The 16608-nt window shown below is 37.9% G+C and overlaps 1 protein-coding gene across 3 annotated transcripts in view; it reads left to right on the forward strand.

Moving 5' to 3' along the window:
* Positions 1 to 16608, forward strand: part of ZRANB3 (zinc finger RANBP2-type containing 3) — a 284470-nt gene that overhangs the window by 135594 nt on the left and 132268 nt on the right. For all 3 annotated transcript variants that reach the window (XM_058434353.1, XM_032145808.2, XM_058434355.1), the window contains one exon: positions 2975 to 3060. In XM_058434353.1, coding sequence (XP_058290336.1) covers positions 2975 to 3060 — 86 coding nt within the window. The remainder of the gene's footprint in view (positions 1 to 2974; positions 3061 to 16608) is intronic.

A 16608-nucleotide genomic window follows, 5' to 3' on the forward strand; every position in this document is an offset into this window, starting at 1 on the left:
TCTGTCTCAAAAATAAAAGAGAGTATACAAAAGATACATACGTTTCAAATGATAATAAAATGAATACTCATCTACTTATTATCGAGCATAAGAAACAGAACATTAACAGTACAACAGTGGCTCTTACATCCTACTTTGATCACATGTCAGTACTTTTCACTCTTCACCTGTGGTAGCCACTATTCAAAGCAAGGGTAAATACCAATTTTGTGGGTCCTGATGATTGTACAATTTGTGTTTGGGATTTTTTTTCTAAGAAAAAGAATATAAAATTAGAAATTCTAAATTAGGAGTTTTGAAATTAGGAAGTGTGAGTTCTCTAATTTTGTTTTTCTTTCTTTTCTTTTCTTTTTTCTTTTTTATTGAGACAGAGTCTCACTCTGTTGCCCAGGCTAGAGTGCAGTGGCATGATCTTGGCTCACAGCAACCTCCACCTCCCAGATTCAAGCAATTCTTCCGCCTCAGCCTCCCGAGTAGCTCAGATTGCAGGCGCATGCCACCACGCCTGGCACATTTTTGTATTTTTAGTAGAGACGGGATTTTACCATATTGGCCAGGCTGGTCTCAAACTCCTGGCCTCAAGTGATCTGCTCGTCTTAGCCTCCCAAAGTGCTGGGATTACAGGTTTGAGCCACCGCACCCAGTCTATTTCCACTCTTACCTTTATTGTGACCTTCCTTCTATTTGCTGTGGGTTGTTTGCTCTTACTTTTCCAGTGTGTTAAGGTGAAAAATTAGGTTATTGATTTGAGTTCTTCTTGTTTAACATAGTCATATGCAACTATTAATTTCCCTCTAAGCACTATTTTTGCTGCAACTCATGTTTTGGTGTATTGTGTTCTAAATTTCCTTTATCTCAAAGTGTTCTCTAATTTCCTTTGTGATTTCTTCTTTGGCCCATTGGTTATTTCTGAATATGTTGTTGTATTAAACGGATATAAAGCACTGAAGTCACTTTAGAAAAACTTAGGAGTTACTTAAAACGTTACTGTATGACCCAACAATTTTATTCTTAGGTATATACCCAAGAGAACTGAAAATAGGCCGGGCGCAGTGGTTTACGCCTGTGATCCCAGCACTTTGGGAGGCCGAGGTGGGCGGATCACAAGGTCAGGAGATCAAGACCAAGGTGAAACCCCGTCTCTACTAAAAAATACAAAATATTAGCCGGGTGCGGTGGTGGGCGCCTGTAGTCCCAGCTACTCGGGAGGCTGAGGCAAGAGAATGGCGTGAACCCAAGAGGCAGAGCTTGCAGTGAGCTGAGATCGCGCCACTGCACTCCAGCCTGGGCGACTGAGCGAGACTCTGTCTCAAAAAAAAAAAAAAAGAGAACTGAAAACAAATTCTCACCAAAAATTATATATTCATGCATATAGTTACATAGTAGCATTATTCATGATATTCAAAAAGTAGAAACAAGTAAATGTTCATCAGTTGATGAATGTATAAACAAATGTGATACAGCCGTACAATGGAATTATTTGGACCTAAAGAGGAATGAAAATACTATACATGAATTAACTTTGAAAGCACTATGCTGGGTGAAATAAACCAGATACAAAAGGCTACATATTGTATGATTCTATTTATATGAAATGCCCAGAATAGGCAAATTCATAGAGACAGAAAGTGGGTTAGTAGTTGGCAGGACTGGAAAAGAGGAGAAATAGGCAGTGACCACTAATGGGTGTGGAGGTTTTTTGGGGGGTGATAAAAATATTATAGAATTAGTCATAATTGGTGCACAACTATGTGAATCTATTGAAAGCCACTGAATTATGTTCTTTCAAAGTTTGAATAGTATATGAATTACATGTCACAATAAAGCTGTTGGTTTTTAAAAATATATTAAAATAACAAGTAGACAGTCCTGTGTGCAGGCTATCAGAGCTGTAAAAATGAAAAGATTTAATGATACTATTGATGGGAGTGTAAATTGGGATAATCTTCTTACTGGGCAACATGGTAACATCAAACTTTAAAACAGCATATACCTTAGAATCAGCTATTCCATTTCTAAATATAATCCTACATCACCTCTAATAGAAATGCAAATGGATGGATGAATGAATGAATGGATGGATGGATGGATAGATGATTAATAGATACAGATATAAATATATGTAGTATACCTATATATTCATATATATATATATACAGACACACAGTTATATGAAGTTGTTAATATTAGTAACTTCATAAAAGCTAGAAATAGGCTGGGTGTGGTGGCTCATGCCTGTAATCCCAGTACTTTGGGAGGCCGAGGTGGGTGTATCACGAGGTCAGGAGATCGAGACCATCCTGTCTAACAAGGTGAAACCCCGTCTCTACTAAAAATACAAAAACAAAATTAGCCGGGCGTGGTGGTGGGCATCTGTAGTCCCAGCTACTCGGGAGGCTGAGGTGAGAGAATGGCGTGAACCCTGGAGGGGGAGCTTGCAGTGAACCAAGATCATGCCACTTCACTCCAGCCTGGGCAACAGAGCGAGACTCTGTCTCAAAAAAAAAAAAAAAAAAAAGCTAGAAATAGCCTATATGTCCAATATCAGGAGTCCGTTTAAATCTTTTACAGTACGTCTACATCATAATGGGTTGCTATTCAGTTTTTAAGCAGTGCATTATTATTATATTGTCTATAAAAGGTTTTAAAACTAAATAAAAATAGACACATGTAATTTAAGTGTCTGAGACATGTTTTATGGGACAAAATTCTAGTGTAACAATATATATGATATGATCCTCCTTATGTGAATAAAAGCATAAACATATGCTTATATCAACATAGAAAAATGTATAAATGTATATTTATTAAACAGGTAACGGTTATCCCTGATGAATAGTAGTGAGGGGATTTGAGGAAGAAAGAGTTGGATTTTCTTTTATACTTCCTTCTATTTTGTTAAATGGTTTTATCATTGTAATAATAATTTACTTGAAAATATTACAACATACTACAAACACTTGTATTATTATAGCTTTTTATGCAGATTGAAGCTCTCTTTCCACAAAAATTTGGAAGATGGACCGACTATGCAAAAAGATACTGTAACGCACGCATCAGGTAACATAAACTATTTTCCGTAAACTTTTTCCTCACATATTTACTGTGAACATTGCTTTATTAATCATTCTTTTTTTCTTTTTGAGACAGTCTCACTCCCATCGCCCAGGCTGGAGTGCAGTGGTACCATCTTGGCTCACTACAATCTCTGCCTCCTGGGTTCAATTGATTCTTCTGCCTTAGCCTCCTGAGTAGCTGGGATTACAGGCATGCGCCACCATGCCCGGCTAATTTTTTTGTATTTTTAATAGAGATGGGGTTTCACCATGTTCGTCAGGCTGGTCTTGAACTCCTGACCTCAGGTTATTAATCATTCTTTATTCCAGTGTTTTACAAATTTGTGGTAGCTATGAAATAATTGGTGGATTATTATACATATAGGTGGATGACCTATATGTAAAGTAAATAAAAGTAATAGATAATGGCAAAGTTTTCCTTTGTTTTTGTTTTTTACTTTCTACTTTTTATTTTTGAAATTATTTATTTTTATTGGCTAGATTTACATGTACATTATACGAAAGTAAAAAGTAAGTGTTTCTTCCACTCTTGTCTCTCAGCAAACCATTTCCCTTCCCATGTAACCAGTGTTGGCACTTTCTTGTGTATCCTTATGAAGATACCCTTTGGGTGAATAAGCATGTATGATTATATGTGTATAATATTATTTCATTTTATTTCAACATATATAGCACAATTTGTGCATTATTCTGCAGTTTGCTTTCTTCATCTAGTATGTATTATAGATCTTTCCATATCAGTTACTCAAAGAGCTTTGATACTCATTTTATTTTATTTTATCATTTTTTTTTCAGACGGAGTCTCGCTCCGTTACCCAGGCTGGATGGAGTGCAGTGGTACAATCGTGGCTCGCTGCAACCTCCGCTTCCAATGTTCAAGCAATTCTCCTGCCTCAGCCTCCTGAGTAGCTGAGATTACAGGCATGTGCAACCATGCCCGGCTAATTTTTGTTATTTTTACTAGAGATGAAGTTTCACCATGTTGGCCAGGCTGGCCTCGAACTCCTGACCTCAGGTGATTTGCATGCTTTGGCCTCCCGAAGTGCTGGGATTACAGGCTTGAGCCACCACGCCCAGCCTGTTACTCATTTTAAATGCTGCATCTATTCTACTGTTTAGAATTTATATATGCAGTCTACTCTTCTTGGACATTTGTAGTATATAGCTGTGCATACAACGCAGCAATGAATATCTTTGCACATATTGAGAGGTAGTATTTTATAGTTCTGAAGAGCATGGAAATTTAGAGCTAGACCACCTGTGTTTTATTTTCACGTCTACTATTGCCGAATGCTTCATTTTAGAAAAGTAACTTTATCTCCTCATACCTTAGTTTCTTCAGCTCAAAAAAAATGGCAAATTATTATGCCTGCCTTGGAGAGTTATTATGAGACTTATATTAACTAATATTTCTAAAGTGCTTGAACAGTGGATACATAGGGAGTACTTGATAATTGTTAGCTATTTTAGTATTTCATGCCATATGCATAGGGGAAAAATCTAAGATAAAGTTATAGAAGTAAAATTGCTAGTTTAAAGGGCATGTGCATTTTTTTATTATTAGATTCTTCCAAATCATACTCTACGGAAGGTATAGCTTTTTATATCCACCAGCCTTGTGTCGGATTGTTTCTTTTTCCATACTTTTCAAACATAGTGAAATGTAACTTATTTTATTCTTGCCAATGTGAACTGATAGTAGCTTGTGACATTTGCCCATTATGTCATTAAATGCATTTGAGCATTATTTTTTCACACATATAGGTAATTTGTACTTTTTTTCTGTCAGTTGTCTATGTGTGCTGTTTGCCCTTCTGTCTACTAAATGTATTGGCTTTTGTCTTGATATGCTGAAAATCTTTATATATTACAAAAATAATCTCTTTATATGTGATATGAATCTCTCATGTTTTGTTTCCCAATGCATTTATTTATTTATTTATTTATTTATTTATTTATTTATTATACTTTAGGTTTTAGGGTACATGTGCACAATGTGCAGGTTTGTTACATATGTATCCATGTGCCATGTTGTTTTTGCTGCACCCATTAACTCATCATTTAGCATTAGGTTTATCTCCTAATGCTGTCCCTCCCCCCTCCCCCAACCCCACAACAGTCTCTGGAGTGTGATGTTCCCCTTCCTGTGTCCATGAGTTCTCATTGTTCAATTCCCACCTATGAGTGAGAACATGCGGTGTTTGGTTTTTTGTCCTTGTGATAGTTTACTGAGAATGATGTTTTCCAGTTTCATCCATGTCCCTACAAAGGACATGAACTCATCATTTTTTATGGCTGCATAGTATTCCATGGTGTATATGTGCCACATTTTCTTAATCCAGTCTATCGTTGTTGGACATTTGGGTTTGTTCCAACTCTTTGCTATTGTGAATAGTGCCGCAATAAACATACGTGTGCATGTGTCTTTATAGCAGCATGATTTATAATCCTTTGGGTATATACCCAGTAATGGGATGGCTGGGTCAAATGGTATTTCTAGTTCTAGATCCCTGAGGAATCGCCACACTGACTTCCACAATGGTTGAACTAGTTTACAGTCCCACCAACAGTGTAAAAGTGTTCCTATTTCTCCACATCCTCTCCAGCACCTGTTGTTTCCTGACTTTTTAATGATGGCCATTTTAACTGGTGTGAGATGGTATCTCACTGTGGTTTTGATTTGCATTTCTCTGATGGCCAGTGAGGATGAGCATTTTTTCTTGTGTTTTTTGGCTGCATAAATGTCTTCTTTTGAGAAGTGTCTGTTCATGTCCTTCGCCCACTTTTTGATGGGGTTGTTTGTTTTTTTCTTGTAAATTTGTTTGAGTTCATTGTAGATTCTGGATATTAGCCCTTTGTCAGATGAGTAGGTTGCAAACATTTTCTCCCATTCTGTAGGTTGCCTGTTCACTCTGATGGTAGTTTCTTTTGCTGTGCAGAAGCTCTTTAGTTTAATTAGATCCCATTTGTCAATTTTGGCTTTTGTTGCCATTGCTTTTGGTGTTTTAGACATGAAGTCCTTGCCCACACCTGTGTCCTGAATGGTATTGCCTAGGTTTTCTTGTAGGATTTTAATGGTTTTAGGTCTAACATGTAAGTCTTTAATCCATCTTGAATGAATTTTTGTATAAGGTGTAAGGAAGGGATCCAGTTTCAGCTTTCTACATATGGCTAGCCAGTTTTCCCAGCACCATTTATTAAATAGGGAATCCTTTCCCCATTTCTTGTTTTTGTCAGGTTTGTCAAAGATCAGGTAGTTGTAGATATGCGGCATTATTTCTGAGGGCTCTGTTCTGTTCCATTGATCTTCGTCTCTGTTGTGATACCAGTACCATTCTGTTTTGGTTACTGTAGCCTTGTAGTATAGTTTGAACTGAGGTAGCATGATGCCTCCAGCTTTGTTCTTTTGGCTTAGGATTGACTTGGCAATGCGGGCTCTTTTTTGGTTCCATATGAACTTTAAAGTAGTTTTTTCCAATTCTGTGAAGAAAGCCATTGGTAGCTTGATGGGGATGGCATTGAATCTATAAATTGCCTTGGGCAGTATGGCCATTTTCACGATATTGATTCTTCCAACCCATGAGCATGGAATGTTCTTCCATTTGTTTGTATCTTCTTTTATTTCATTGAGCAGTGGTTTGTAGTTCTCCTTGAAGAGGTCCTTCACATCCTTTGTAAGTTGGATTCCTAGGTATTTTATTCTCTTTGAAGCAATTGTGAATGGGAGTTCACTCATGATTTGGCTCTGTGTTTGTCTGTGATTGGTGCCAATGCATTTTTTTTTATAATTCCTTTAAATAACACCACATGGTCATGGTTTTCTGATGCTTTTTAAAGGGCTCCAAAGTACAAAGATAGAATTCTTCTAAATTGTTTCTATGAAGTCAGTCTAACACTTAATACCAAAATCCGACAAGATAGCACAAAAAATGAAAACGAGACTACAAATGCAGAAATACTCAATATTAATAGACTAAAGAAATTCAGAAACTCATTAAAAACCTAATATAGCTCCAGCCTGGGCGACAGAGCGAGACGCCATCTCAAAAAAAAAAAAAAAAAAAAAAACCCTAATATAGTGATTATATGCAAATGGCATTCACATTAGGAATTCAAGGAAAGTTGAATATTAAGAAAGACATAAATATAATTCACCATATTAATAATGACAAAGAGAAACCTCATCATCTCTATATGTGCTGGAAGTCCTTAGGTAAAATATAGCATTTACCCTCTGTGTTGTTTTTTTTTTTTTTTTTTTTGGAGACAGAGTCTCACTCTGTTCCCCAGGCTGGAGTGCAGTGGCACAGTCACAGCTCACTGCAACCTCTGCCTCCTGGGCACAAGCAGTTCTCCTGCCTCAGCTTCCAAGTAGCTGGGACTACAGCTGCCATGCCCTGCCAATTTTTTTTTGTATTTTTAGTAGAGACAGGGTTTCGCCATATTGGCCAGGCTGGTCTCGAATTCCTGAGCTCAGGTGATCCGCCCACCTCAGCCTCCCAAAGTGCTGGAATTACAGGCGTGAGCTACCATGCCCAGCCAACATTTACCCTTGATTAGAGTTTTTAATAAATTTAGGGTATATATGTGTATGTGTGTCTTTACATATATATGTGTATATATGTTTATGGGTGTCTTTCAATCCCAAAACACTACCACATGAAACACTAAAATCCGGGAAAGAATGTTCACTATTACTACAGCTTACCTGTACTCTGGAGAACTGATAATTCAATTACTCAAAAGAAAAATAAGAGGATATGAGGCTAATTTTGTCAGGAAAAAATTTTTTTACTTAAAAAAAAAAAAAAAAAGAAGACGGGCACAGTGACTCACGCCTGTAATCCCAGCACTTTGGGAGGCCAAGATAGGACAGTCACTTGATCCCAGGAGTTTGACACTAGCCTAGGCAACATAGTGAGACCCCATCTCTATTAGAAGAGGTAAACATTTTCAAGAAAGAAAAAATTACCATTGTTTACAGCTGATGTTATTTATTTGGAAGACTGAGAATCAGCTGAAACATGTTCAAAACAAGAATAGATTAAGATATCCTAGCACAAAGTTACTATTAAAAAGTCAGTTGTCGGCCGGGCGTAGTGACTTGTGCCTATAATCCCAGCACTTGGGAGGCCGAGGTGGGCAGATCACACTTTGGGAGGCCAAGGTGGGCAGATCACTACTGGGTGAACCAGCCTCCAATATTTCAGTGTAGGTTCTTTTCTATTTTCCCTAAGTGTCGGCTCGTCTGAGAAATAAACGGAAAGCATACAAAAGAGAGAAATTTTAAAGCTGGGTGTCCGGGGGAGACATCACATGTTGGCAGGTTCCGTGATGCCCCCTGAGCCATAAAACCAGGAAGTTTTTATTAGCGATTTTCAAAGGGGAGGGAGTGTACGAATAGGGTGTGGGTCACAGAGATCCCATGCTTCAAGGGCAATAAAATATCACAAGGCAAATGGGTAGGGCAAGGTCATAAGGCCAGGGTGAAACTAGAATTGCTGATGAAGTTCATGTCCCACTGTGCACCCATTGTCTTTGATAAACATCTTAACAGGGTTCCAGAGCAGAGAACCAGTCTGACTAGAATTTGCCAGGCTGGAATTTCTAATCCTAGTAATCCTGGGGGCGCTGCAGGAGACCAGGGCATGTTTCATCCCTATCTACAACTGCATAAGGCAGACACTCCCAGAGCGGCCATTTTAGAGGTCCCCCCCACCCCCGGGAATGCATTATTTTCCCAGGGCTGTTAATTATTAATATTTCTTACTGGGGAAAGAATTCAGCGATATTTCTCTTACCTGTTTTCAGCAATACAAGAAATACAGCTCTGTCCTGCCCAGCTCCCAGGCAGTCAGACCTAATGGTTATCTCCCTTGTTCCCTGAACATCGCTGTTGTCCTGTTCTTTTTTCAAGGTGCCCAGATTTCATATTGTTCAAACACACATGCTCTACAAACAATTTGTGCAGATAACACAATCATCACAGGATCCTGAGAGGACATGCCTCCTCAGTTTACGAAGATGATGGGATTAAGAGATTAAAGTAAAGACAGCGATAGGAAATTATAAGAGTATTGATTGGGGAAGTGATAAATGTCCATGAAATCTTCACAATTTATGTTCTTCTGCTGTGGCTTTAGCCGGTCCCTCTGTTCGGGATCCCTGACTTCCCACAACAGATCATGAGGTCCAGAGATCGAGACCATCCTGGCTAACACGATGAAACTCCGTCTGTACTAAAAAAAACAAGAAGAAGAAAAATTAGCCAGGTGTGTTGGTGGGCACCTGTAGTCCCAGCTACTCGGGAGGCTGAGGCAGGAGAATGGCGTGAACCTGGGAGGTGGAGCTTGCAGTGAGCCGAGATAGCACCACTGCACTCAAGCCTGGGCAGCAGAGCAAGACTCCGTCTCAAAATAAATAAATAAATAAAATAAATAAATAAATAGTTGTTTTTCTCTACACAAATAATAAATATTTCTAAAATACAATGAAAATAAAAGATATAAGACTCAAAAATATTACTAAAGGACATATAAAAAGATAAATAAAAAGACATACTCCTATTTGGTGAAAAGACTTGGTATTATAAAGATTTTACTTTTTTTTTTGAGACAGAATCTCACTGTATTGACCAGCCTGGGGTGCAGTGGTGCGGTCCTGGCTCATTGCAACCCCCACCTCCCAGGTTCAAGCAATTCTCCTGCCTCAGCCTCCCGAGTAGCTGGGATTATAGGCGCATGCCACCACACCCGGCTAATTTTTGTATTTTTACAAAATACAAAAAATACATGGTTTCACCATGTTGGCCATGCTGGTCTTGAACTGCTGACCTCATGATCTGCCTGCCTCGGCCTCCCAAGTTGCTGGGATTACAGGCATAAGCCACCACACCTGGCCAAGATTTTACTTTTTTCTGAATTTATTCATAGATACAATATATTCATATAAGAATATTTTTCTTGTAGATCCAGAAAATTGATTCTAAATATTATTTGAAAAAATAAATAAGCAACAATTGCCAAGAAAGTTATGAAAAGCTAGAGTATTAATAAAAGGGGGTTGGGCACGGTAGCTCATGCCTATAATCCCAGCACTTTGAGAGGCCGAGCCAGGTAGATCACCTGAGGTCAGGAGTTCGAGACCAGTTTAGCCAACATGGTGAAACCCCATCTCTAATAAAAATATAAAAATTAGCTGGGCGTGGCGGTGGGCACCTGTAATCCCAGCTACTCAGGAGGCTGAGGCAGGAGAATCACTAGAACCCAGGAGGTGGAGGTTGTAGTGAGCTGAAATCGAGCCATTGCCCTCCAGCCTGGGCGACAAGAGCAAGACTCTGTCTTAAAAAAAAAAAAAGAAAAAAAAAGGGACAGGGATTCTTTCCCCTTTTCTTACACAACAATAAATTCCAGATGAATAAAATATTTAAACATTATTAAATAAAACCCTAAATAAAACATAGAAGAATTCTTTTATAGCTTTGTTTTAGGGAAGTCATAAAAAGGAATATATGTGATTGCATAAGAATTTAAAAGGTGTCACCATTCTAGAAAATATATATGTAAAGTAAAAAGAAATTTCTAATTAAGGAAACATTATTTATGTGTTGCTAATTAAAGAGAAGGCTAATTTCAGTGAGTGAAAAAATGTGCAAAAAACGTAAACAAATAATTGATAGAAAAGGAAATACAAATAGGTTTTAACTGCATAAATCTAATTGATAAGAGGAATTTAAATTGAAACTACAATAAAACAAATTTTTACCTACTTTAGTTATAAAAATTATAACATTTAACAAAACAGTATATCAATGAGCATATGAAGAAACAAACTGTCTTACATTGTTGAAAGGAATGTTATGGCTACACCATCTGTTTTGGGTTTTTTTTTGATACAGGGTCTTTCTTGTCACCCAGGTTGGAGTGCAGTGGCACAATCATGGCTCAGTACAGCCTCAACTGCCTTGGCTCAAGTGATCCTCCCACCTCAGTCTCCCTGGTAGCTGGGACTACAGGGATGCACTATCCTGTCTGGCTAATTCTTTGTTTGTTTGTTTTTTGTTTTGTTTTTGTTTTTTGAGACAGAGTCTTGCTGTGTCACCCAGGCTGGAGTGCAATAGCACGTTCACTGCAACCTCTGCCTCCCGGGTTCAAGCGATTCTCCTGCCTCAGCCTCCCAAGTAGCTGGGATTACAGGCATGCACCACCACACCCAGCTAATTTTTGTATTTTTAGTAGAGACGGGTTTCACCACATTGGCGAAGCTGTTCTCGAACTCCTGACCTCGGGTGATCTGCCCGCCCTGGCCTCCCAAAGTGCTGGGATTACAGGTGTGAGCCACCACACCCGGCAACAAAAATTTTTTTTGTAGAGACAGGGTCTCACTATGTTGCCCAGCCTTGTCTGGAACTCTGGGCTTGAGCGATCCTCCCACCTCAGCATCCTTAAGTGCTGGAATTACAGTCATGAGCCACCCTGCCTGGCCTATACCATCTATTGATAGAAATTTCACTATACCTACCAAACATTGAAAAGCCCATACACTTATTCTAGCAATTAAAATATAAGTTTATCTTACACTTGTTCATATATACTATTGTATGTAATTGTTCATGTATGTTCTTATACATGTGTTATTCACATATTTATTAAATATACAACATATAGATATACACATACACACATATGCACATGTATGCAAAATTTAAATTGCATGTTTAGTAAATACATGATTGGATAACAACTAGTTGTAGAGAACTTACTGTAAATTATTGTACCTCCATACAGTGGAATACTGTGTCATCTTGATGCAACTCGTTTCCAAGATACAGTGTTGAAAGAAAAGGAAATTACAGAAAATTGTGTTATCTTTTGTATTTTTTAAAACGTATATGTGTAAAACACACGCACTGATTTTCCCTGGATGTCTTGAAATTATCAACATGGTAGCCTCTGATGCCCCTGACCCAAGTAACGGTCTCTGAGACTTCTCTACAGAAGCCACGCAGCACTGTGGAGTCCACTTTGCATGCTGTTAATTTAACTGTTCAGCATAGTGTGATTACCCAGCTGACTGGAGATTTATAACAAGAGACCAGTTTGCAGTGGCAAGTGATCAGTTTGATAGGGAACTTGACCTGCATTGTATTCCTCATTGGAGTGAGTTACTAGCTAGAAGCTCTTTGAGGGCAGAACATTTGTTTTTTCCAGTATTCTATTCCCAAAGGCTAACACGGCACCTGGCACATGATATCCAATGTTTATTGAATTATTGAATACTGGATCTGGGTTTTTTTTGTATGCTAGATCCATGTAACTTCTTCACATGAATAACATCATTCATCTGCTAAATTCACAAATGTTGTCAAACTAATGAGGTTACTCAGATATAACTTAAAATTGCTCTGAAAATTGACATAGTATTAAAAAATACACAGCACAATCATCTTGGAGAAGCATTTCTTATAGTTTAGATTTGGAGCTTCTGGAATAAAATGGCTGAACTAAGTGATTTGGATAATCTTTCCCAGCTCAAAATTTGGTTTCTTCATATCGACATTAAAAATCATGAGCAAAACAGGGATTCTTCTTACATTAAGTGAAGTACTAAGAGGAGGTCTTACATAACTGACACTGTTACATTTATTTTACTACTTCTGTATAAAAGAAAGAAAAACTAGTATAATTTGGCTACTTTCCATTAAGAATTTTAAGTTAATATAGTTTTGTGACTTGGACTGAGAGAGTTCTGTGACACAAAGTTCATAGTTGTTTTTCTGGTAACTGGGAGCATAATTAATTTGCTAATGTCAGTTTTGATTAAACTATAAATCCATTTAGATGCTAGTTTGGCCAAAGTAATGACTCTTTAGTCTTTACCAAGTGATTTTTTTAACAGTGCATGGAAATGACTATAATGATTTTGCTACAGTGCCACAAATTAATAGCCCTTCCCTCCACTAGGAAATCAACAGTAGCAAATGTAGTAAACACTGTTAGTTGCCTACCCCATCTTCCTTCCAAACAGATTTCTGATTTACTTCAGGTATATATACATATCTATAGGACTCTGGGGAAGTTGACTTTGTATCCTTTTTCCCTGGTGGATTCTGGTCATTCTAAGCCAGTTAACACATAGTATTCTTCAGACAACTGTTATTGGTCTAGGGTTGGTCTTGTGCCAAGCATGCTGAAGAAAGGCTTTATTTCAAGTATGGAGGACAAGATAAGCATCTTAAGCTGAATATGAACAAAGAAGCATGTTGTCCTACCTGCCTCTGGTAGCTGTCTTCTGACCATGGTGGGTATCGGGTTTAGATGAGGCAAGCTTTTTAATGGCACAGTGAAGAGGTGCAAGGAATACAAGAGTTGACCAATCCAGGAGCCTTCCTAGACTCTGAATTCCTTTTATTCATGTTGTAAAACATTTCTTTTTTTATTAAACAATCTTGATTCAGAGTTTCAGTTCCTTATAGCCAAAAACCATGGTTCCTGGCATGTCATTTCTAAATATTCATTTTGTTCCTATCATAGGTCTTTTTTTTCATGATGCTAGGTATTGGTGGGAAGCCCTTAATCGTAATTCTTGCAGACTGTAAATGCCAAAAATTCGCCCACATAAAACAAACATACTTACCTGCATTTATCTTTTGGAGTCTGGAACAACCTACGTGGTCAGTAAGCATTTCTTTTTTTTGTTTCCTGACTAGAACTTGTCATATGACAACAGAAAGAGATGGTATACCTGTCTCTTTCTTATTTAATGCCTACCCCGTTTCATAAAAAAATTCATCTCTGTGAAATGCTTAATGATTGTGGAGGACATGTTCTGTTTTCTGGAGAAAGCCATTTCAAGATTAATATGCTTCTCAAAAGGCATTTTCTTTCAGGTTCCATTCCAGAAGTTTTATGTTATTTCTTTACTTTACCTTGAAAGCACTATGGTTCCATAGACTCTAACTCAGCTCAAGTCACTTCCTGGCATTTTAAGTTAGTCTGTGGAATGCTATATATTTTTCCATAATGTTTTGATTCTGTGAAGGTGTCATTTTCACACTATAATTTTGCAGAATGCAAATTTTGGTTAGTTATTCATTTCTAGACCCATATTTTATATTTGAAATGTCATGACTGTGTTCAAAATAAGTTAAGTGAAGCTTCAGCAAAAATATAATTTTGCTTTTATAAAATGTATTAAATACCTGAGTAACGACAAACAGAAATGAACTAATGCAAATGTAGTTCAGGGATGAGAAGTCAGGGTATAGGTAACCAGCTACCTGGTTTGACTTGAGACAGACAGCAGAAGTATTACTCAACCAGAACATCTTTTATCCAAAATGCCTTACATCATTCACTTTACAGGGTTACATTAAGAAGAAACTATAAATACAAATATGATTTGGAGAAGGCAACATACTCAGTTGTCAACCATTAGCACATTGAATGATCAGTTGTTAAAGCTAAAAGACTTTGGAGATCACCCAGTTCCCCTCTGTCATTTTATAAGCACTTGGTGAGTTTAAATGGCTTGCTGTATCTCACTTCCTTTTATGTTGTTTTTTTTTCCCCTGTAAGTAATGAAAACTTAGGGAATGGCAACTTTAATAAATATTGTTTTACATCGAAAAAGAGGACACGTAGATAACCCAGCCAAGCATCCTGTTATCAGCAGCTGTCTTCAAAAAGTATGCTACGAGAAGACATATTGGTCTTCCCTAATATTATGTTTTTGTTTTTGTTGTTTTGTTTTGTTTGAGACAGAGTCTTGCTCTTTTGCCTGGGTTGGAGTACAGTGGTGCAATCTCTGTTCGCTGCAACCTCCGCCTCCCTGGTTCAAGAGATTCTCCTGCCTCAGCCTCCCGAATAGGTGGGACTGCAGGCATGTGTCACCACACCAGGCAAATTTTTGTATTTTTAGTGGAAACAGGGTTTCACCATGTTGGCCAAGCTGGTCTCGAACTCCGGACCTCAAGCCATCTGCCCACCTCAGCTTCCCAAAATGCTAGGATTTACAGGCACGAGCCACAGTGCCCAGCCTCTTCCAATGGTGTGTTAATGTTATGTTTGAATTACTGTTGAATTACTATGTTAATGTAAAGTTATGTTTGAATTACTAAGATATTCTAGACACTATTCTGTGTGACACTGAATATCTTAACAGTAATTCATCAATTTTTTAAATGTTCTTTGTCATTGATATTTTGTACCATTTCCACCTCTAAGGAGAAATCGTTGTCTAAATTTTTATGAGAGGAAAAATGCTGCATGATAATACAAATTAGAAGTATTTATAGACATGCCTAAAGATTGTTAATTAATGGGTCATTGTCAGCTTCAAGAAATGTCTCGAGGGAGAGCATCAGGATAAATAGCTAATGCATGCAGGGCTTAATACCTAGGTGATGGGTTGATAGGTACAGCAAACCATATGGCACTCATTTACCTCTGTAACAAACCTGAACATCCTGCACACATATCCTGGAACTTAAAATTAAATTAAATTATTTTTATTTTTATTTTTTAAATTTATTTATTTATTTTTTAGGTGGAGTCTTGCTCTGTCGCCCAGGCTGGAGTGCAGCGTTGCGATCTCAGCACACTGCAACCTCCTCCTCCCGGGTTCAAGCAGTTCTCCTGCCTCAGCTCCTAAGTAGCTGGGACTACAGGTGTGCGCCACCATGCCTGGCTAAATTTTTGTATTTTTAGTAGAGACGGGGTTTCACCATGTTAGCCAGGATGGTCTCGACCTCCTGACCTCGTGATGCACCTGCCTCAGCCTCCCATAGTGCTGGGATTATAGACGTTAGCTACCACGCCTGGCCTAAATTAAATTAAATTTAAAAAATGTCTCTTGTGGAATTGCACTGTCCCTCCTTTGTCCTCAGCATTGTTGCATTTAATGTTCTCACCCATGGCTAAATAGAGGTTGTGTCTATTCCATTTGCAAATGGTTCAAATCTGAGAGAAATAGTTAATATAGTGGATGGCAGAGATATGATTGAAAAATAACTAGATAAATATTAATAGAATATGTATTCTGCATTGAGACCTAGAAAGTCAGCTTTGTGTGGAAGGGATTTGAGAAACCCTCACCTATTTATCAATAGTTCAGTTCTAAAAGATTTGTGGTTTTGAATAACCTTAGGCTAAATTGGAGTAAGGGGTGCTTCTACTCCATTCATTGATTAGACTGCATCTAGAGTACAGTTTAATTTTGAATTTATCCATTCGTTCTGAAAGTATTTTAGGATGCCTCTTACATGCTAAGCCATGTGGTAGCCATCAGATATGCATTAGGGAGCAAGACCCACATAGTCCAGCCTTCACTGAGTTTTCAAGTCAAATCCTAACCTAGTTGAATATTCTAGAACTAAAAGAAGAGAGTTTCAAGATAGTGATGGAGTTAGGTAGGGATAATATACAGAGTCTTGTTCTTCATCATAATGGCAATAAGACGACATTGCAGGGTATTTTGGTTGTTAGTTATCAGTATTGTAGATTTTTTAATTGCAGCAAATATGTATAACAAC

The sequence above is a fragment of the Hylobates moloch genome, unplaced genomic scaffold (assembly GCF_009828535.3).
Source record: "Hylobates moloch isolate HMO894 unplaced genomic scaffold, HMol_V3 SCAFFOLD_24, whole genome shotgun sequence".
NCBI lineage: Eukaryota > Metazoa > Chordata > Mammalia > Primates > Hylobatidae > Hylobates > Hylobates moloch.